This window comes from Haliaeetus albicilla, chromosome 2, assembly GCF_947461875.1.
Source record: "Haliaeetus albicilla chromosome 2, bHalAlb1.1, whole genome shotgun sequence".
Taxonomy (NCBI): Eukaryota; Metazoa; Chordata; class Aves; order Accipitriformes; family Accipitridae; genus Haliaeetus; species Haliaeetus albicilla.
In genome coordinates this window covers 76,238,779-76,263,165 of record NC_091484.1, presented here as the reverse complement: position 1 = coordinate 76,263,165, position 24,387 = coordinate 76,238,779, and the positions used below count along the sequence as shown (strand labels likewise).

Below are 24,387 nucleotides of genomic sequence, written 5' to 3'. Positions count from 1 at the left end.
GCTGCCTTTCCCAGTCATTGTCAACTTGTGGAGTTTTGTAATTTTTAGACTTGAGTTCTTCCAACCAGGAGGTTTGAATAAAGGTTTTTCATATAAAAGAATAGGAAAAAAGTATCACTAAAGGTGTACCTTACAGGAGTAGACAAGGAACATTTAGCTAAGTTAATTAACTAACAAACTGCGTTAAAGTGTTTCATACAACTTATTTGGAGCAAGCAATATTGAAGTTACACTCTTCCATCCTGGAGTCACCAACAGCAAGAAAGATACGAATATGATCTCTTATATATTCACTTATATTCTAAGCTAAGGGTATTGAGAAATCGAGAGCCAGCACAGTTACAGACAAACTTGCTGTTCAGGAGATATGATGACACAGGTTCAGAAGAGTGGAATGTGAACAGACAATCACCAAGAGAAGAAATACTGCTCATAATTTAAACGGCAATTTTAAATAGGCAACCTTAGGAAGTTATTTTTATTAATTACCTTTCCAGAAGGCGTTTGCACATTGGAACAATCTCATCTTAACTGTACGAAAAAACTGTTCTGAAAGTGTCATAATCAATATGTGAGCCTTCCCTAGAAGCTGCCTCCAGTATCGGAATCTCTGCTAATTTCACTGCTTGCACTACCTCCTGTGAGACCTGCAAAGGGGCTCAGGATGCTGTCTATGACTCTGGAAGAATCTTCTGAGAAATTCAGTTATATTCTCCTTAGCAATTATTCAGCTGCTTTTTGAAAACACGTTTAAAAGGATACTGAGTTGAACGTAAGCACCAATGAGATATAAGAATGATCTATTAAAACAGACTGTACAAAAATTCCCTGTATCTTCACTTGGAGACAACATATTGTAAATGTTAACATAGGTAGGTGTTAACTGTATATATTAGAAAGGAGAAGCAGTATCTTTCTGAGCAGTACAACACATTCATACAAGTGGTCTCTGTGACATATAATAAAAATCCCAGAATCTCGAGTCAGTCCCTGGACAGCTGACAAAAGATGAGCAAAATGCATGCAAAATTTAGATACAGTGGCATGTTTTTCTTCTCTGCCTATCAGAAATTTCTACCCCAATGGAAAGGACTGAAGAACCTTTATCTATTTAGGTTAGTATGCTGAATTCACTAGAAGGCTTTGCCTGCTTTTAGGAAGGAACTTTATTATTTCCCGCCTAAATTCTGGCAAATGATCATAAGTATAAGAAGCAGGGCAAATTCTCAATATAAAGTGGCAATTGCTATTACCCCCAAAATGTAATTCTACTCTTTCTTTCTGGCTTTTTTACCTTTCTCGCCCAGTGTAATTTCTTCAAGATTTCCTGAAATATGACCTTGATTGTAATCTTCCTAATTATAAACAAGATTCCCATATCAAGGAATTCACCCTTTTGTTAGTGAAAAGCAAACAACTTCACTAACCAGCACCAGTGAGATGTGGCTGTGCAGCACCCAGAACCTCACGTTGTATCTCTAGGTAACACTGCCTAACCATCATAGCTTGTTGATATTTCTGCAATGGAAATACCAGTAATACTTAGCATTCTGATGTTTCCATCTGGTACTGCATGCATGGTTTAGATGTATGATCAATGTTACCTTTTGGATGTAAAGTAATTTCAGTTTTTATCCAGACCTAACAAAGGATTACTGTACAGCCAGAACTAGGAAAGCATTTCCCTGGAATGATGAAATTATTTGCATTTTACAGCCTTTTGCAGAATTTCACAGATAACAGAAGATTTACTAGGACACATCCCTGGAAGAGGCTATAGGTACAACAAAAAGATATCTACCTCTCAATGCAAGTTTAGTCTTTGAGGAGAAATATACAGATATGCCATGACAGATTGAACAGTAAAAACTTATACATACTCTGAGCACTTTCTCATCCAGGGATCTCAGAGTGCTTGGTAGCTCTGGATTTTGGAAACATTCCTGATTTATTAATGATAAAAAGACAGATAAGGACACCTGTTTTGGACTGTATGTTACATGGTACAACACAATAGAAAAAATGTGTCTTGATCTCTCTAGCCCTATGTTGAACTCTATCATCTGTATCACTTACAAAGAACCTTTTATCTGGGACAGGCCATGTGGGAACCAGTTGGCAACTATAGTCCTGTAAAGGTCAAGTATTTCTTTGAGATAATATATAATGTGATCACTACAATAGAATGACAGGGATTTTAATTAAAATAAGAGGATAAATAACAGGGAGAAAGATGATTGAATTCACTACCAAATCTTGTGAGATGCTAAAAGCCCCCAGCACTCCCACCATACAAAGAGCTTTGCCACAGGGACTCAATTAGAACATACAACACCCATGTATAACTCATCCTGTCCAAGAACCAGAATGTAGGTGCAAACAAGGAATACAGACAGCTTCTTTTTAAAGAGTGGACTACAGTAGAGTGGCTTCTTAAGATTGAGAAGGAATTTGATTAGATTGTATAAATATATTAAAGAAAACAAAAGATAAGTAGGATATTATTAGCAAATAGGAATTTAGTGGTCAAGAATGCCTTAATATGGCAATAAGTAGGAGCGTTCTAAGCATCAGAATACTTCTTGTCCAAATGCCTTCCAGCTGGAGAAATACATAATTCCTGTAAAAGCAGCTGCATAATTTGTCATGGTTTCCTGAAAAAATGAGTGCAACAAGTCGAAAGATCTTTTGCATGCTTGTGTTTCCAAGTATGCTTACAAGCAGGTAAGAGACTAGACTTTGTTAGCGGATTACTGCCATCTTCTGAAGTAGCTGGTTTTGGAGGCAAGGATTTCATGCTTCCTCACCCTCTCTGCTCATTTTACTACAGGCGTGTAGGGTTGAGGAACAGGAGACTTGCACTTTCTGCCTGTAGAAATGATGTGAGATGTGAAGGAGAATGAGAGTGGTTAAATATGGTTTATAATCCTGGGAGCATGAATAGGCCAGATCACAGTCTGTTCCTTGGAAATCAGTGTCACTGAAAGATATACCAGTCTGTATGAAGTAGCACATGCTCACTTTTAACTCTTTCAAGAGCTTATTCTCAAAATTTTCTTGAGAAATCTAATTTCCAATTAATCACCAAAACTAATTACGGAAAACAGGAAACAGGCACACAAATAAACTTTAGTGCCTGAGACCATCATTGTTTGTATTATTGAACTCTTCTTTTTGATGTGATGCTATTGCCACCACCAGAGATGAAATGCAGAGGTACTGAGTTGTACGTACCAACTGTTAACCGTATTTCTTCTTCCTGGTTGGCCAAGCCATCATAATAATATAGATCAAATCTCCGCATTGTTTTCCAGTCACCTAGTAAATCCTTTTCCAAAGAAAAAAGCACACTAAAGTGGCTTTCGCTGCATACCAACCAAATTGGATATTTAGGGGTCTTCAAGTAACAACCAACCTAAAAGAAAGATACAAAACATTAGAACATCACGAGGGGCAGGGGAAGAAACAATTCATTGTGGAAAACATGAGTTGTATAAGATCTTTTATTTATTATAGTCTACAAACATTAATGAAGGCTCATTATGTACTGCTGATGAAGCAGACCAGGATAGCTCTGGTAAATCATGGAACATATAAAGCAACTATTTGGCCCTGAGTTACAGGCAGGTAAGGAAATCCTTACAGCAAAAAGATCGTATACCAGATGATCAGAACCAAAAGGAACCCTGTCCTCTGCAATAACTATAAAACCACAGTGAGTTTAGGTTAGGAATACTACACAAGATCAATGGGCGACCATGCTCTTATGCAACAGCACCTGGAAGCCAGGCAAGAGACTTCATAGGATCTCAGATGACATGAGACACCCCTGTGTGAGCAACTAAACCGAGACCAAAATCTTTTCTTGGATTAAGAATATAATACATTCTTTTCACTTTAGCATGTTCTTCTAGCTTCACAGTCCAGATATGTAAAATATTTTCAGCTACTAGAAGAAAGCAATAACAGAAGCACTTGTTTTGATTCATTGTTCTTAAAAATTAAATAGTCTCAGCTGAAAAAAACCAATTATTTCTTTAACAGATGCCTTTTCTAAGCTTTTGCCCTCCTTTAGAATGTTTGAAAAAAAACTTCTTTATAAGTAACCTAAATATTCTGCATGAAATTGCATATAAATGATTTTCATACTCAAGATGCTTTAAACTAGAATACTCAAGAGCTTTAAACTAGAATTAGTGGGGGAAGGGGATACCAACAGGATTGCAGTAGGTAAGCCAAGACCTGGCATGGCATCAACTCAGGGCGGCAATCCTAGTGGGAACATTCACACTGCTCCTGGGAACATGGAGGGCTCAGGAGTGTATCTGGTACATATAATAATGATATAACAACATGCTTTAACTTGGTCAGCCCTGAAGTGGTCAGGCAGTTGTAGGTCCCTTCCAACTGGAATAGTCTATTCTATTCTATTCTACTGATTTGAAGTATTGTTTTTAAATCTACCAGCTATTTAAAATATGGGCTACTACAGCAATTCTTTGGATTTGTGAGTAATTTCTTTTATCTATATATGTATTCGTTTATTGGTTTAATCAATTTTTTCTGCTGCTTCACCCCATAGTCTTTAAGGTTCCAGTTCAGTCCAGCAAAGGATTGAGACTAGTCTTATGTGTAGTAGCCTCACATAAATATATTATTTCTCATGGAACTTCTGTTTTAAGTATTTAATACCTGGGGGAGTGCATCTGTGGTTTTGCATCTTAATATATGGTGACATAAAATGAGTTATGGAAGTTTCCTGCGTCCCCTGAGGTCAGTGAATATCTTGTATTTTCTTCACCTCACACTAATGTGTTCTGAGACAGATACCATCCTCCTATTGCATGCTGCTGCTTTAAAGCTGCAGTATCAGTTAATGATATTAGCCCCTTCAGTAGTAAGTAATAGAGTAAAAATAGTGATTAGATTACTTAATGTAACAAAGAAACCTTATTTCTTCCAGCTAAGATGTTGGTATTCAGCTACAGCAGGTATTTTTTATTAGCTATATTCCTGTCATTGAAAGCTGTATTCTAAGTTCAAAATAATACTGTTTTTTCCATCACTGAATTGTTGAGTTTTATATCTTTGATAAATCACTCAGGGCAACTAAAAACCAAAATAAAACTTTTTGCTTTCAGTGGAATGTTTCTAACTACAGCTCTGTTTATTATTCTTAGAGTAGACAGAATCACCACTGTGCAGGACGCTGTGTATAACCATTTTTATTTTATCCCCAGTTTTATGTATCCTTTGCTAAACAGATGTTGCACTCCTGGTATGCTACCAATCTGCAAAACAAGGAATGGCAGCCAAGTGTGCAAATATATGTGCATAGAAATACAAGATCAGTTTCTCTCTCCATAATACAGACACATGGATCAAAGAAACTTTGCTAGTTCAGAGGCTCAGGTAGTTTAGAAGATGTTTGCATAGTAATATGGTAAGTGATATAATCTACAGAAATAATCTCTGCCTATTACTACCTTTACCTTTACCACTATGGGGTTTAAATCATGCTTCAGCATATGCAGTAGGTGCTAGTGGAAACTGGAAGACTTTTAATAGAAAAATTCTCATGCATGTTTTCTAGATACAGATTAATGGATACAGCTTCTACAGTGCAGCCCTCAGTTCTTCACCTTGGGCACACAGGTGCAAATGTCATCTAATATACTGCTAAAAGGCAGAAGCCAAGATATATGTAAGCAAAAATCTAAACAGCATCCTAAGTGATAAGGGGGGGGAGGGAGGTATTACTGAGATTTAGAATTTGTATCTCAAGTGTTATATGAGTACAAAATCAATTATATTCCCCAATGAGAATTTCTTCTGATGTTAGATAAGAAGTCATTAGCTAATTAAGTAACTGTTCTCTGACTCATTACTTTGCTGGTATCTATTTAAAACAGCCTTTTATACAACAGTTTTGCTTTTTATGTAAATTCTTGGCTTAAAAGTAAAGAAATTTTTTTACAAGCTTACAAAACCACTCAGAACAGGATTTATCGAGAAGGGAAATACGTAGATGCAACAGAAGATGGGAAATACGTAGATGCAACAGAAGATGGCAAATTAGAGGGATACGGATGAAAAGATTCAGTCTCACAAACATGCATATTTTAATATGCAGATAAATCAAAGCCAAAAAGGAACAGCCAGTCTTCTAAAAATGTGTTCTTCCTACATATGTCTGCTAAAGCAACTTCCAAGCTTCATCAAACAACATTTGACAAAACAAGATTAGGAGATACAGAACTGTTTCAAAGCACACATCCACTCCAGTTCTTACTCACATGAACAGTCCTATTGAAGTCAGGACAAATTGTTCAGATGAGTAAGGTCTGTAGGAACATTTTCCAAATATGTTAAGTTTTCAATTACAATGCTTGCAGAAGAAGGCAAGGGCATGAACTTTAAGACTATAAAAGAGTCTATAGGAGACTATAAAAACATTGCAGGTCAAATCCTCATCTCCCATAAAAAGGGAGAAGTTCTCATTTCACTTACATCAGTTATACTAATTGAGGATTAGCTGCTGCCTTCAACATGAAGTTGTGTTCGGGTGGTTGGCTGGTCACTGGAGGTTTGCTTCTCCCCAAAACCACTGGCCACTCTGTCCCACTATCATCACCTTCCAGGGGCTTCTGGCTCTCCAGATACCTCAGGTTATTCCTACACTCCAGCTTTAAGGTCAAGCAGCAGGGAATGGTTTTTATCCATAAGACTAAAATTTCTTCCTCTCCCTAAACACGTTACTTTGTCTAGACTTCCTATAAGGAACTTCCCTCTCCTATAGCACTCCCCAAAACATGTCTAGATTTTTTCTACAAAATATAATATGGAACCATGCTACTGACAAAGTAAGGACAATCCTCATTGCGAGGATTCCTTTGCCTCCTTCTTCAAGCATCAACTGTTGAGTGGTCTAAAAGCCCTCATTTAACTGGTCCATCTGCTGAGTGGTGAGTGCTTCTTCAATTGGCTGGTGGTACTGATCCTGGAATGTAACAGGAGCTTGAAGCAGGACAGGGAAGAACAAGCATGAACACCCAGTGTTCTGACTTCTCAGGAAACCCTTTAAACTCAGAGTGTGTGTCCTCCAACAAGTGCCTGCCAGAGAATGGGGCCCTTCTTTCCAGCTGTTGTATGCTGCCCTGTGAGTGTAACGCTGGCTCTGACTTCCAAAGGCAAATCACGGATATGTGACTTGAATCTACTTTATTAAATATTATTATTTGTGTTAAGGTCTGTATTTCTACTTTGCAGAACATAAAAAGAATCCTTTTTTTTTTCCTGCTTGCAGTATCATAATGCATTAAATAGTAATAATGCATTACTATTCAAATATTTGTTTTCAAACATGCTCATTAATCTTCTTCAAGCAAAAAAAAATATAAGGGGGCAAGGATGAATTAGGTGTCCTTTCATGCTGCATGTTTTCAATTCCTATGGAGACTTCACTAACCCTAATCCTCTGCTTTACAAATCTCTTAAGAATGCTCATGAATTTCAGGGACACAATTCTCATCTTTGGAAAATGTCAACCTTTCAAAAGCAAGCACCTTCAAAGGGCTCATTTTCAACACTATGGGTGGTCTTTTTCTACATCTGACTTTACTGTGTATTCACACAATAGTGAAATTAAATCTACAGACAAATATTTTTTACTGGAGAACTATTCCAATGTATCTGCCAGAATGAGTGTATGGTACTTCACCATTCAGATTTTATTTGCTCATTGAACAAGGCTATCTTTTTCCACATTTATGCCAAAAAAAATAAACAAGAAACATAACCGAGATTCTGTGTTTTTTGGACTCCATTACACAATTTACCTTGAACAAAAACAAACATCAGGTTATCACTCCTATGCAGCAGCCATGATTCAAAGAAGAGAAGATGATATCAAAACCAAGGGGGCTCACTGGATATGGCTAATGTGAAGGCATTTTTCTCCAGGAGTTTTGTTATAACTTAATATAATTTCACTTCCTTGCTTGTTGGACTTTTTTTTTTTCCCCAATTAAAATTATATTCAGTCATTTCTTGCTTTATGTTTGTTTGCCTGAATATAACTGTTATAGATGCTTATTTTCCAAAGTAATCACACGGTGCAGTACTGAGACACATGTAATTCCACAAAGGTCTGGGTTCTGTCAAACTGAGAAATTGCTAGTTGTACTGAATCCAATAGGACTGATAGACAAAAGGATAATTACACAAAGCTTTCACAGTTACAGGCCATAGCCTATTGTTTGTGATGTCATTTTTTCCCAGCATTGCAATGACATTTACTGAATTAATATTAAACAATGTTCCAACAGTGTTAAGTGTCAATGGTATAAAAATGGATACCCTTGCAACAGCCCTTGGGTGATCAAGAATACCACTGACTCAGTTCACCTATTGCACCAGCACTATTAAAAACACCAGGCCAGCCACATTACTATTATATTTGCATATAGTTAAGGGACACTGTGAGGGCAAAGTTATTGCCATTGATACACACTTGATTTCAATCAGATTAAGAAAAATAAAATTAATGTTCACAAGATCTGACATTCAGAGTATGCATAATTTATTGACTATGCCAGGTTAGGCAGAAATTGAAGAGTTTTTACCTAGAGATTTATAAATTGTAGTAGAAAACACTACTGCCATGTGGGAGCCCTAGACAATTTCTCTGTAGCTTTGAATCCTTTTTGTTTTAGAAAAGAAAATCTTTCTGATAATGAACTGCAGGGAAAAAGGGCAACATTAATGAAGAAGAATAGAAAGAGATGTGTGCTCATTCCCAGGACTACCAAACCAAAGAAAGACTTCTGGAAAGCACTGGCTTTTGACTGAAGTTCTCTTTTGTGGCCACAACATAAAAGAAGATAGCAGTTGTGGTAAGGCAAATAGTTGCCAGGTAGCCTCAGGATCTTTCCTTTATCTTTGTCCCATTCTGCTGTTTTTCTGGTATGTCCCATCAAGTGAAGATATGTTGTGGGAGCTTCAGACCCTCACTCAAGACTTCAGCACTTTGCCATTCCCTCAATACACTTGAAGGAGTTTATAATCCATTTCAGTAAGTTACTTCACTGTAATGACAAATATAGGTCAAGATTCAGTCCACTTAACTCTTCACCATCTATTTCTAGGCCCTCTAACTTAGGCTAGCCCCTAGGTTTTGGCTGTCTGTAAAATCAAACAAGGAAGAGATGGGTATTGTCAGAAATTTAGACCCCCTCTGTTCATCAGCTATAAAGGGAGTTGGCTCACCTCTTACCTGAAGAATTTTCAGCCTGTAAAGGCCCTAACGTTAGATAGGATAGATCCAGATCCAAATGCAGGTATTTATAATCTAGAGAGACATGTGGAAAATATTTGACTTATCATTTTCTTTTTTGTCTGTTTGCAAAGCATGCAGATCTGTCTTAAAAATGTGGGGTTTGTTACTCTTATTGTCTTAAACAAAAACTCTGTGATTCTATTTTATTGGAAGGATTTTGACAAGAAATCAATGCCAATATCCCAGCAACAGTGACTGGCCACTGGGAAAATAACTGTCCATGGATCAGTAGGACAATAGGACTTCATTAAAGAAAATTTCAGTTCCAGGCTAGAAAGGGAGATGTAAAAACAAAGAATGAAGAAAAGACTTTTTAACTGGCTGATGCTTTGTCACCCTTATTTCAGTCAACCTTGTATGTATCACATGTTTTTGCCCACAGTGGTGCTCACAAATGTCTTACATAAATAGCAGGGTCCCTTGCTGAATGCATCTAGGCGGCACAATATCTACCGCATACCCATTACTGAAAAATAAGTGGAAAATTAAAACCAACCATCAGTTTCCATTTTGCACATGCATATTTTTGTTGTTGGTTTCTTAAACAAGATGGTTAAAAACATCTTTCTAAACCTCCCCCTCCACAACCCCACCAATGACCTGGCTTGAATCCAGTCCATCGGACTGAGAAAGGCGCCTGTTTAGCAGACATATTTCCCAGCGAAGAAGGTTATAAGAAGGACGTTCCACAGGGCAAATAAACAGGTGAGGTGCCAGAAGACAGAGCATGTGTGCTGAATTTAATAACTCAAGTAGGTCTTGTTATAGCACAGAGTGTGCTGGTTTCATCAAAAAGACCAAAGATAATAATTCCCATCTGTGGAATTTTAATGAATAAATTCTGTTTATTTACATTTCCCTCTCTTTTTGAAAAGAAATAGGAAAAATGAGCATAACTTTTTTGTCAATGCCACATTCTCTGTTCATTTTCAGAAATGCAAAAACTAAAAAGCATCAGTCTCTTGAAATGCTGACAGCTCAGGCAGAGACTTGGACCAACGTGGTGAGTTTGGGAGGTCAGATGATAGGAGGTTTAACTACAATAGCAAGACAGGTTAAAAGCAGCAGAGAATCAGTGAAGACAAAGAAGAATCAGAGGCAAGGTTCAAAAGAGACAAGTAACCTTGAATACCTTCATTATTTTGTGTACAACAGCACATACCTAAAGTGGTTTCAAAAAGCCTTTCGGAAGGATGGCCAAATTCATCAGCCAGTATCATACTAACTTTAGAATGAGAGATTCAGAAGACCTGTACTCTCTTCCCAGTTCAGCCACCAGCTTACTGGATGACTTATTGGGATAAGCACTTTGACTTTTATTCGTCTGTTCCCTCCCCATAAAATGGTAATGATACTTGCCTCTTTTGCAAAGCACAGATCTGTTCATAGGAAATTATGCAAAAATGCTAGATATTAATATTGTTATTGTTATTATTACCATTATTAATAATAGTAGTAATATCTTTTAAATTTTTCAGATGAGAATGCAGATTATCTTTCCCTTTTGTTGCTTTTAGTCTCTTAAATGATCTGGTATAAACAAGAGCATCTGTTTCCATCTGTTTCTACTTTTAATGTCACAATAAGTTTTGAAAAGAGCATTTCATCATTCAAAGTTTTTTCACCTGCAATTTTAATGTGGCATTTAGGCCAAAGACTCTGACCCAAATGCAGGGACTTCCTCACTCATGACTTCTATAATTGGCCCTACCCACTTCTGTGCCTCACCCCTTTCTCTGAGGTCTTGTCCCAGCTGCAGAAACGACTCAGCTTCCCTGAGACTACCTCTAAACTGCTGCATGCTGCAGCCCAGCAAACAGAGGAGAACGTGCATCAATTTTATATGGACTGACCAGATTTTGGAAATGTTTCTATTGCTTTAAGAGCTCTAAAGAAATCCCAGGAAACCTAAAATCTGAATTTAGGTTTCTTAGTTAAATGTGTAAGATCAGATGGAATTAATATAGCTTAAACATGGGCTTCGCACAAAGAAAAGAAATCCAAAGATGTGTAACTTGCCTACCAAAAAGTGATAGAATTGGACTTCTAGCCTTTTTGCATTAAAATACAGGATCTCACTATGAAACTAAATGTTTGCATGTGAAATAGATTGAATGAATCCATCTGTCTTTGTGAAACAGTTTTCAGCAAGTAATTACATTACAAAAAATATACTGAGTATGGTGATATATTAGGACTAAGAGTGATGATTAGACATTAACAATTCCAGACAAATTACATGAAACACACATTTTTCTAATCAGTAAAGATAACACATTCGGCATGATCCAGTGAAAGAGATTAATGGATCAGTAACAGAGGGATTCTTCAGGCAGTCACTGGAGAAAAAAGGACTGATCATTTTGTTTTGATTTGCTACTGTTGAAGTTTGACAGAAGGATTAATTCAGTTCTCATGCCCTCATGATATTTTCACCTTAGAAGCCATGCCAAGGAAATTGTGGATTATATACAAATACTACACATATTAGACAAGGGAGATAAAATGGTATAGAAATCTTTCTCTGTGTGGATTTACTGCATCTAGCCTGGAATCTTGCATATCTTTTCCTAAATGCATTGGTAATTTGGAAGAAGTCTAGAGTAGGGCAATAAAAATAAGCTTTGGACAGGATGCACTGATGAAAAAGGGAGGAACTGTTACATCAGCTTGCAAATGTCTAGCAGATGAGGATGAATTGTTTAGGGGTCAGGTTGGATTAGAAGTAAGAATGATAATCAGAGGAAACCAAGTAAATGAACAGTCAGATTTAATATTAGAATATCCAAAGCACAAGCTGTGTAGTAGATATTAAAATATTCACATTCTCAGGTACCTGCAAATCTGTATTTGCACTTCCTCATATTTTAAAGCAGAGACGTGTGAGGAAAAAGGTAAGATCACAGTTATATGCACTATGATCAACTAATAAATGGTCATCTGAACAAAAAGGCAGGAACTTCATGGATTCAGATTTTTAAAAGCACGTCTGCTATATAACAGGACATAAAAATATCCTGACTTATCCCCTGAGAGATTGACTGGATATGACCTAAAGGGAGTTTTCCAACTCTAATGTCTATGATTCATCACATATCATTCTCAGGATTTTCTTACTCCTGGAAACAAAAAAAAAAACAACCAAAAATGACAGTCCTTTTCCATTACTGGTTTCAGTTACCATCCTCATAGCCACAATGTAATTGGATGTTGAATCCACTTACCGAAACACCGAGAGGAAGAAAAGAGTCACTTTGAATGACAGGCAAATGCTATTCTCAGTTCCACTACTGCAAACTATCAGTGACATTTCTTTTTTCTAAATTGTTCTAAACGTATATCTTTGTAACAGAAAGCAGAATCTGGCACCTCACGCTGAAGCCACAGTGAAGACTCCCCAGACTTGAGGCCAAAGTCCACCAGAATCTGACTTTTGTCCTAGTCCGAAGGCAGGCATTGCAGCATGCACTGAGACATATGAACTGAAATGTAGAGCAGTCACAGATGTTCTTAATAAAAAGCAAGACAATTTGCATCAGATGCCTAACTAGTGTAGACAGAAAAAAAAAGGAAACTACATCTACCAGAGTTTCTGTAACTGATTAAGACTCACTGGCTTGGAAAACAGATCACTGCTCATGAGTCCAGCTCCCATGCAAGAGCACAGTAGTAGAAGAAACGAACTCCCTCCACCATGTAATTTGCAGAATAAGTGGAAGACGGTGTCTGATTCTCTGGGTAACTTTTTATTTTATTTTTAGAGGGCAGATGGGAAAGAAATAGCTCTTACCTGCACTGACCTCACTTACCATTTTGCTACTTAGAAGTCATTTTCCTCACTAGAGAATGGAAAAAATGCTACAGTGATGCATAACAATTTTTTGAGGTTTTAAATGTTACATTGTTTATAGAAAAGGACAAGGAGCTTGAACTAGACACAGAAGCTAATTTATTTTTAGTCCAGTTTGTTCTGAACTAATCTGATTTGGATACACTGATATGCTGTCTGCACTGAATTTAAGCCTTATTATAATCTTGTGAATAATGTAAAGGATTGTGTTAATCAAAAATAGTAAAAATTATAATTTGTCAGTAGTAGGAAAATGTAACTGACTTTAGCCATATGGGAAACAGTTAGAACTAAGCTTTGTTTTCAGTCACACATTTATATTAGATAAGTACAAACAAATTCCTTGCTAATGAATTCAAATTTTTATAGAGGAAAATTCAGATGGGACTGTTACAATTATCTAATCTAGCATCTAACACAAGCAAGAGAATTTCAGATAATATCTTTGCATCAAACACAAGATTCTCTGTTTATGATAGAACATGTCTTTCCTAAAGATGTCCATCTTGACAACAATGTCTGTTGATGGAGAACCAGTGAAATCCTTATAAAAGTTTTTCCAAAGGTAAATTAATGTCTGTCACATCTTTGAAATTTTTAATCTATCTTTTAATTTTCATGATGACTACAATTAAAATACTAATTTCAAAGACATGTTAAAGGGAACATTCCCATTATATTGACAGCTATTTTAATTGTTTATGAGTTTTTTTACTGCTAATACAATATGACCACCATACAGCATGGAGTAGAGGATTCAATCAATCTGGCTTCCCATCACATGGGAACTCATGGAAAACTGAATACTTAGGGTGAGTTTCAGCTCCAGATTCAGCTGCTTACATATACATGACTAAGATATAGGTGTCCACATGTGAGCTGGGCGTCTCAACTACACTATAATCAGTGCAGAGCTAGTGAATACAGTCAGAGGAACTTGTTCAGCTCAGCCTAGAGTACCCAATTATGTTTAGTCAGCTGATCAGCTTTCAACTCCACAGACTTCACTGAGCAGGTCCTAGTTCACGTATACAGATCTATACAGCAGCCACTTAAATAGAAGTGTGTTAGTCCATAAGTGGACTCCCATTTCAGGAGATCAGTTAGAAATGACACAGGCATGTAAGATTTGAGATGCTGTGGACTACCCAAGTCATTCACCAAGGGGTGGCAGTTGTGACACAGAACCTGCATCCAGAAGAGAGACCATGCTTTGCCTTGGGGCATCTAAAAGAGTGCTAGATGCCTCTGAGTGAGCAACTGAGTCAAGTCCATGATTTCTTAGCTGCTATACTCACTCCAAGCCAATTTTAAATTTCATTGTTTCCTTTTTAATTAAAATCAGAAGAATGGAAAGCATACCTGACAAACATCATAGTGCTCGAAGAGAGACAGCAAACCAATATCACTGCGGCTTGTGATACCTTTCAATATTGTGATATTGCCATTTCCAGAGTCCAGCTCTATCACATTGTTGAAAACATTGGACACAGCTTTGCCAGTCAAAAGCAAGTTCACCAATTCCTGTTTGTGACATGTTTAAAAAAAATCAAACCAAACAGTAGTTAAACATCTTGTCTCTACCAGACATCAGTACAAGATTGATTCAGGACTGATAAAGTGACACATGTACCAGACCCCTAATTTATGTAGTGGCTTTAAGTTTAGGGTTAGGGTTAGGATTAGGATTGCTTATAAAAATTTTTCCAGATATTTTGAGGAAAGTCTACTCCCAAAGTAAAATGAGGAAATATTAATGGAGTTTTCGATGTTCATCCTTCCAAACTGCTGATAACCCATTTATTCTGACAACCAACTCTCAACCTTCTCATATTAGTGTTGGGGTTTTTTTGAATTAAAACATTTTGGTGTCCCTTTTTCTCTACAATGAAAGCTACAGTATGAATGATATAAATTAAAAGCCTGTACAGCACTATCTGATATTTCTGCATGTGCTTAGTGATTTATTTCGTATGTTGGACAAGATCTGTTAAAAGATTTTTTTTTTCCTCACTGATTATTTCTGGATGGACTTAAGTCTCATTCAGTAAGACATTCACCCATATGGCTTCACATCTGGTCCATATCACTAATATATTCATACTTGGTATAGCAGATTGTTGATTATTTTGTCTCCAATTGAACTAGAAGTACAGGTGTGTCAGGGGCTAAATACAAGTGAGAGGTTGTGTGTGTGTGTGCATGTGCGCATTGTGAGTGTGTGTAAAGTACAAGGAACAGAGACACTAGACATTTTGTTTAGCATGAGATCTCACAAGGGCCAGCTAGAATGTAACAGCACATAACAATATCTAGCAGCAGACTGTGCTACAGCAATAAACCAGCTAACTATTAATAAATAACATATGTCAAGAAACATGAGGGGAAATAACAAGAAGAAAGCTTCCAGAAAAAATATTCCAAATTACCATGCCTGAAGACATGAATAACAGTGGTATTGCCAGTTTGGACTTGACGTATGATTTTAAAAATACTGCGCACATTTATAGCCCCATATTTCTTCTGAAGGGCTCTCCAAAGTTTATAGGTTCTTACTGATTTTTTTAGGAGTTCTAATCCACCAGCGATGTTCCACCACCTTCCTGAGGAATCACCATGTAACCACAGTATAAAAGTCTTCTAGCAACAGTACCAGGGAATAATATGAAGCTTGCCTTTCGCAGCCAAAATGGCAGTACATTTAATGGCTGTGGACCATATTCAGACCACACAACTGCCTACGTCCCAGCTTTGGGGGAATCCATGTCCCAGAATTCTGGGATCTACATTCCACCTACATGTCCAAGGCAAAGCGTTTCCAACTGAGTGGATGCCTCTGCAGGCCTAGAGCCAGCCAGTGGGAGACATTTGGTACAGGACATGAGCTGGAATTTAGACTACATACAGTTGTGGTCTTAAGTGTCAGACAGCAATTCAGACTGCTTATTTTCAAGCACCACATGTCTTTTAGACATATATTTAATAAATCAGTGTCTCCAGTTTGAAGCACCAGTTAGCTTAAGTCAGCATCAGCTCAGTTAGCTGGGCAGTGACTGTTTACAGAGGAGCTGTACAACTGCACATGCAACCTCAGCCACCTTTCTGAAATGGCATGGAGAAAACTCAGCTTGCAGTCTCAGCAGTATCTCAGCACCAAAATCAACTAAGGAGTTCAAAAGAGGCAGATGAAAGGAGTATGAGCATATGCACACATAGGTACAGACACACGCAGAGCAGAAAAATAGGCCAAAAAGCAGAGGCTCTGAAAGCAAAGACAACAATATGCCAAAACACAAGGGAAAAAGAATAAAGGATGAAGGTGCTTGACATTATGGGGAAAAAGGAAAACCATAAGGAACTTAAAATAAGAAATGCCATCTCTGCACAGAAGTCAGTTCACAGATCTGCATGCAGAGGCATATCACATCCCCAAGACTGCACACTTAACTTACCTGAGTACAGTAGCCATGGCTGCCAATCAATCGGTTTGTAAGTACATCAAAATCATTGCGCACCCTGAAAAGGAGTGGACGATATTTAAATACAATTGCGTTTTTTCACTAGACTTAACATCTAAATCTTGGGGAAAAAAAACCCAAACTTTTATGGTTTCCCAACCATAAATATATCTCTACATTTTTAAATTCTTTCCAGGTCATTTTTGCATGGAAAAAAAAAAAAAAGAAGTGTATATATCAACTAAACCTGTGGCAAGCAAAAGTTTGTTAGAGCTAGACTAAAGAAGATAGTTGTATAGGAGAAAAGAAGCCATTGTCACCACTAGTTAGAACTTTAGAAATTAGAACTAGTGGACCACTTGTCTTACAGAATTAGAGAATCACAGACTGGCTGAGGTTGGAAGGGACTTCTGGAGGTCACCTTGTCCAACCCCACCACTCAAGCAGGGCCAGCTAGAGCCAGTTGCCCAGGACCATGTCTAGATAAGTTTTTTAATATCTCTAATGAGGTAGACTCCACAACCTACCTGGGCAACCTATTCCAGTACTCAGATAAGATGTTCTCACAAATGCATGTATTTGTTATGCCTATCATCAGTACTTGGAATATACCCACGAACTGAAGATGACCCTTCTTCTATATTATGATATCAAAGAGAAAAGTCCATGAAATTGCACTATGGATAATTATGGCGTAATATCTCCCCAAACCAAATTCCCTCTCCCATACTCCTGAAATTACTGAATTAGTGATTGGTTGATGACCTAATAAATAAGATTGTAACTGTGATCATTTTTATCCTGCAGATAAAATGTAATTGCAAACATTATTTTATACATAAATAAATGTCTAATCTAGTTTTGAGAAAAAACAGTGTACTATATTCTGGGACAGCTATGGCAATAAACTCCACAGATTAATTCTATGGTTCATAAAAAAGCTATTTCCCATCAGTATAAAATATGTTGATCTCAGCTGTTTTGGCTACATCCTTATTTTGATATTGTTACAAAGGTAAAGAGAATGCCTGAATGATCATCAATTAAAACTTAGTTATTCTACATACACCTGGCCTTCTCACTCTCATTTGACTTGTAAAATCTTCTGTGCACCCAATTACTCATGTTTTCTGGCAATTAGCATAATTATTTAAAAAAAAACCCAAAAGATTTTGTTTGTGATAAAGTAAGAGTTGAATAGATGTGGTTGGAGTAGAGCTAGCTAGAGATTTCCCTTCAACGTTGCTATACATGCTCTGTTAAAAAATTAATTTCTTAAGTAAAAAGCTGGGACGTTCCCTGTCTTCAACCCAAACTGTAAATAATTATTTTCTCATGGGATTTTTTTGAATGCCAAAATCAGAATGTAATATATAATTTCTAAGATTTCCAGCCCTACTGATACTTAAAATCATTCAAATCAAGTCATAGCCATTGAATCACAATTCCCTTTTTTAAAAAATTATTTTAAAGATAATTTACAAGTTAGTCTCAATCATAAAAAAGTGCTATAATAACATCTCTTGCTAGTGTGAAATCAAAGAAAAGACCATGGAAAGTGTGCCTGTGATATGGAAAGCTCTCTCATGCAACATTGCAAGGAATGGATGAGGTGATAATAATCTTTGGATTTTGGCCATTTTTTAGTTTTAGAAACAGTTTCATCTTGAAAACGCCATAGCCTTGTTTGAAATGAGTAGACTATACAATATGCGTCAGTTAGGGACGATGGGACATACGACAAAGACAATAGGAGGAAGTTCTAATTTCATCTGTAGGTACAAACAATATGGGAGTTTAGAGGTGTATCTCAGATTTTCAAGAAGAAGAACATCTGCCTTTCAAATCATCTCTGCTAATGAGGAAACAAACATCAGGCATATAGCTATGAGATTTACACCTATTCTAAATGGTTTTAAGATTATTATTCATACCTGCCAAAGACTTACCAGCTTCTGTGCAGGTGTACTTATTGTGTTATAATAAAAGGTGTCAGCTTTTAAGTGCAAGTACACTTCATGCATTGTAAAAGTATCAGATAATGGTAACAATGTGTTTTGTTTCCTGCCAGGCTGTGAAGATATTCATTGATGACAAGCAAATCTGAAGCATTTGTTCATTCTGGTGTCTTGGCTATCAGATGTCAAAACAGATGTAATGAATAAATCATTACTACTAATACTACTTTGTCCTTTTATGGAATTTTCCATTTATAATTTTTAAATCGCTTTAAAACAGAAAACCCCATTAATTTTAAGCCAGGAGACTTTTAAGGATCCCAGTCACCATCAGGCAATGAGTTAAAGGCTTGACTCTACTAAATTCCTTCTTCTTAATTTACAACTCAGTGCTATGCATGCTGCTTTGACAGAATCACAGGTCAGTAAAAAGACACTAAGAGAACTAAGACAAAGAGAACAGTGTTAATGGTAAATATTTTTTCCTCATGCAGTATTATCAGTATTTTCCAGTGTCATTGTAGTACTTAAATACTTAACTGGAGAGTGAGCTAGGAGTATGTTGACTGCTGGTGCAGAATGGCGGTGTTTGCCTCACCTGGTAATACTGTAAAGTCTGTGAAAAAAACTATGCAGAGAGCAAGATACTGATTTTTAAAATCTCCTGGACAAATATTTAAAATTAAGCATGTGTTCAAATATGCTTAAGTGTAACCTTCAGCAGGAATCATTTCCTGAGTTGACAGATAATCAGAAAGTTGACAATGAGATCTGCTAAATTTCAGATCACTCTGTAAGATCTCCCAGCTTGATTTTTATTTTCAGTTGTACTGTGCGTAAAGTAATGTGGCTTACATCTGTACTGAAACCTGGGAGCAGAGAGTGTGAATACTCTACGGAGTGAGGGAAGCTGTGGCTTCTTCTAAGGCAGAAGCAGCCTCTTGAGACGAGAGAGAGACAGCAGCAAATAGAGTCAGATTAACATACTTCCTAATGTGCGTAAAGGCATAGTTTCAACTTTTGCTGTGTTTCAGGTTTTGCCCTGGGACCCCTGAATGGCTGAATTCTCCTTTCAGCAGTGCTGGAATTGCTTAGGCCTGCTTTTCTGATATCTTCACAAAATATGGATGTATTTTTATATGCTCACAGAACCTAAATAACATGGCAAAACTCATCTCCACATAGTTAATTAATTTTTTATTGTTCTTTTTAAAAATATTTCTCTGTAAATCTTTTTGCCCCCCCCATAATAGGGTGATCAGGGTGAGGTACCTATATACTGGGGCTTAACTGTCTTCAGCAAGCAAGCAACCATTTTTTTCTCACATTATTATTGCATAAAATGAACATCATTATGTGGCAAAACCAAAAGATGTGTAAAGTGGCTTCAGAGCAAATATCTACTTTATAGCAACTGGAGAAATCTCATCATGACAGAAATCAGCAAAATGCATCTGGTGTGAATTATACATATTTTTTCATGTTTGTTAATGCTGCTGGTTTTAGGGCAGGAATGCCTGAAATAGCCTTTCAAAAAATATCATTACATATTATAAATCTCATTTTCTCTCCATGCTCCTGTTGGTGATTCTGTGTTAACCAGCCTTGTTGAAACTGTTAGTTTCAAGTTATAAATAATGTGTTTATTAAGGATGTAAAGTGCTGAAGATGTACAGATGTTCTGAGCCAAACCTTTGACTGCTCTGAATTGTCACAGCCGTACTGACATAACTTGCTGACTTCAGGGTAGCCATGACAGTTCTTATTAGGAATCTGCCTCATGTTTTCAATTCATTCATCCATTCTGGGATATACAAATTATAAAAAAATATTCTAAGAGTTTAAGACAGATGAACAAAAATACCAGACTTAGAAGAAACCATAATGGCAGTATAAACCTTAGTACTGATGATGCATTGATAAAATAATTTACAGTGATCTGTATGAACTCTACTGAAGTTTTAAAAGTGCATAAATACAAATCCAAAATATAAATATTTTAAGCACTGGATGCTACAATATAACATAATCTGTAAACAGATTAACTTTTTCTTAGCAAATAACACTGAGTTAGATAATTAAGATATTTTAAAAATGCTTCATACACATTAATTCTCAATTTACTTCCAGGAAAATTCTTGCCAAGCCTTAAATGGAGAACATCTGAGCATTGAATATTAAATACAAAAGTTCACGTCAGTTATTTACCCTAGATATTGTTTGGATTGATAGCAGAACAAAATAAAACGAAAAATAGTGCATTCAAGTAAGTGCTAGCTGTTTTACAGTCCTTAACTCTGTGGCAAAGCTGTAATAGAAAATTGGTGACCTCACTTTGTTCATGGCAACAGACAGCTATATTAACAAACACACAATTACAAGTCTACTCCGAAAATAGATTTTGGGTTGGGAGGGAGAAAAACTCGTCTTCAAGCATAAGGATTTCAAATAATTACAATGGGGATGTGGAAAATGACAGGATGGGTGACTGGCTTATTGTGTAAATGTTCCATTTTTTTTTTTTTTTTATACTGGCACACTGCAAAGCTTTCAAATGAATGTTCAAAAAAGAAGGGAAGAGCCCCTCTGAAAAGAAAAAAAAAAAAAAAAGATTGCTGTTTGGGATTCAAACCAGTGAAAGCAAGGAAGTGGCTTGATTCTTTATTTATCACTTTTTTAATGTACCTGCTAATTTCACAAAGTTCTTAAAATGTACGTGTACTGAGGTAATCATGCACATTTAATTTATCAGCTCTGCTGCTACAGGGTGCTAACATACTGTAGGAAGTATTTATATTTCAGAGAGATAGATCTGATGTGAAAAGTGATTAATCTATTGGCACATTCAACCTCCTATTTCATTTTTTAAAATAAATTATCTTTCTTCTTACTGAATGCAGTATGTCTTCCTGAGCACCACACATTAAGCAAAGATACTAAACCCAGATCTGCTTAACCATGTTGATCTTACGTTTAGCAAACAGCTGAATAGTACACAGTATGACAGTACACTGGCTGAAATTTGGCAAAAATATGAGAGTGTTTTTGTTACTGCTCTATTTTGTAGGAGAATCACACTTGCTCTTTCACATCTTTGGAGTCTTTTTAATAAATATACTTTATGCCCCTAAAATCAAAAGAGTTCATTTCTGAAATGCACTGATTTCCTGAAGGAAAGGGAAAAAACAAGATTGGGAAGATGACAAAGCTAATCAAACACTTAGGGATGGGCTTCATATCACTAATTTTTTCTATCTAAAGATGGACACATAAACATCAGCTAATCAGTCTGGGCTTCTTTACATTTTTGACCACGGAAAGAAACTGGTACGTCCTGAAGGTAGTTTATGTGACCTTGCTTAGATCACTTGCAGAGTAGAGGAAGAAACTCTACCGGAAAATGAATCTTCTCCATCTGATGACCATAAAGTAAAGGGAGCCTGCCATGACTCAGGCATGGCCATCTAACTGCTCTATAGCAGGGACTGGGCAGATAAATCATACTCGCAAATATGCCAGCACTGCAGACAGGCTGACTATATTTTTCTTAGATCACACGATGAGAAATGAGGTTGCTATAGAAATGACAACACCCTGTAGCCAGCCTTTAAAAAAGACTCTTTAGTTGGACAAGCGAATTAAAAACAATGCATGAACACTCAGTTTCAGTCACTTTGTTATAAATTTTAGCTCAACAGTAACAGAATTTAAGCATTTAGATATAGTAGAATCAAAGGAAATTCAGATGGTCAGAAGAAACCACTGTCAAGACATGGAGCAGCTTTCCTGTAAGAAGAGTCTTCATAGATCCTAGGACCTTTTCACTACAAAAGGACACAACCGATGGACTGCAACAGAAGTTCAAAAACTCCTCAATAGTAAGGAGATTATTGAGGAACATTTACTCACTACGTTTCATAACATGGACTAGACAACACTCTGTAGACTTATTGGGCAACCAGTTCAAGCAAACAAAAGGGAAAAGCTCTTTCAGAAAGCACCTAACTACATTGGGGAACTCATTGCCACAGGATGTTGCAAAGGCCAAAAGAATTAAAGGGTTCAAAAAGGTTTTAGAAAAATTCATGGAGGATAGGTTCATCAAGGGCTAATAAACTCAGTGGTCCGGATACAACTTCCAGTTTAGGAAGTCTCTGAATTACTGACTATCGGAAACATAAAGAATATACCAGCAGAATAATTGCTCTATATTCACCCCATTTCTTATGCAGTTTCCCTCAGCAGCCACAGCTTTCCACTATCAAAGACAGGCTAATAGGACCTTTCCTTTGATGCTATATGGACAGTGTTATGGAACTGAGGGACAATTAAATCCACATATCTCAGATACTTCTCAGAACAATACTCTGTGTTTATATTAGCCACAGTGTGGACTACAGCCGTATCACATACTGGGATAGAGCAGCATTGCAGGGGGGGGGGAAAGGAAGATGATGTTCTCTGCATCTGGCAGGTAAAATCCAGCCATCCCAGTTACTCCCTTTCACAGAAAATATTTCTTAGCTGCTTTCTTGGCTTTCCATACTTTTCTCAGTGGTAGCTTAGGAACCTGAAATGTAGTCACACTTTGACTAGGTTTATTGAGTCACAGGCTAAGTTTACTGATACACTTTTATTTTGTACTATTATTGTTCTTTAAATTCAACAATTCTTCTCAGTCCTTCTTGTTTACTTACAACTGCTGCCCTCCCATTTTTTAGAAAATAGTTACGTCCCCTCTCAAAATCTGTTTTTTAGGCTAGAAAAGACAAAAATGTTTGTTCTTCTTTTATAAGGCAGATTTCTCATTCCCCTGGTCTTCTCTTTCCCTACACTTCTCCCATTTTTAATGAGTGAACCCAATTTGACATGGGGTTTCAATGAGGATACATCAGTGCCTTGCACAATCTATTAATATTTCTTCACCTCCTAAAACTATTTATACTGATACACCCTAAGAGCAGATCCAGTGCTGTTTTATAATGCTGGCTCAAAGTCACCATGTACTCCACTACTCTTCTCAACTCCTCATCCTGCTGTTCACAACTTATGAACCCCCACAGTACAGTAGTGAGTAGTCTCTGTTTGCATGACCTTGTAGTTTCTGTAGTTAAAATAAATTCTTTTTTTATTATCCTCATCATGAAGCTGAGCCAACTCTTTGTGTACAACACAATTTGTTCTCTGTATTGACAGTGCCTTTCAACTTTTGAGTCATCAGTACATTTCATTAGCACACCACTCCCTTTTTCCAACATTACTGTAGGGAATAAAAACTAAGTTTCATGCCAGACTGATCATTGAGGAACTCTGTCAGTAACCTTCCCCACGCTGGTAATCCTTTTCTGAGTCCCTTTCCTTTATCAGCTTTACAATTCTTAAGATCCCTTATTTTCACATTAGCAAATGACTTCTCATATGGCATGATATCAAATACAAACCCCTCTTATTACTTCTCCATTAACTAAATTTATTCTATTTTTTTTTTTTCCAGTTTAACTAACAATTCTCCATTTGGTACTATAATTGCATGCTCTACTGAAGTTCAGATAGAATTCATCTATTTCATTTCTCAGAATTCATCTATTTCATTTCCCACTTCAAAAAAGCAGCTCTTTTATCAAAGTAGAATATTAGTTCAGTTTTGTATAACTTATCTTCTATAAAATCAGACTGCATTCCCCGCCATTTTCCATTATCTCTGTAGTTACTGACTCTCTTTTCAGAATTTTGCCTACAGAATTTCAACCTGCTGAGATAAAGGCTCAGTTGCTTGGTCTGCTT

At 36.8% G+C, this 24,387-nt stretch overlaps 1 protein-coding gene and 1 long non-coding RNA gene across 4 annotated transcripts in view; one reads left to right on the top strand and one right to left on the bottom strand.

Annotated features, from left to right (window-relative positions):
• MINDY4 (MINDY lysine 48 deubiquitinase 4) overlaps nucleotides 1–24,387 on the bottom strand; it is an 81,748-nt gene that overhangs the window by 8,135 nt on the left and 49,226 nt on the right. For all 3 annotated transcript variants that reach the window (XM_069778302.1, XM_069778304.1, XM_069778303.1), the window contains 3 exons: nucleotides 16,640–16,703; nucleotides 14,550–14,711; nucleotides 3,235–3,415 (listed from right to left, as the gene is read on the bottom strand). In XM_069778302.1, the coding sequence (XP_069634403.1) occupies nucleotides 3,235–3,415; nucleotides 14,550–14,711; nucleotides 16,640–16,703 (407 nt within the window). The remainder of the gene's footprint in view (nucleotides 1–3,234; nucleotides 3,416–14,549; nucleotides 14,712–16,639; nucleotides 16,704–24,387) is intronic.
• LOC138684479 (uncharacterized) overlaps nucleotides 12,592–24,387 on the top strand; it is a 28,907-nt gene continuing 17,111 nt past the window's right edge. Inside the window, exon 1 of the long non-coding RNA XR_011323771.1 lies at nucleotides 12,592–13,075. This is a non-coding gene — a long non-coding RNA (uncharacterized lncRNA). The remainder of the gene's footprint in view (nucleotides 13,076–24,387) is intronic.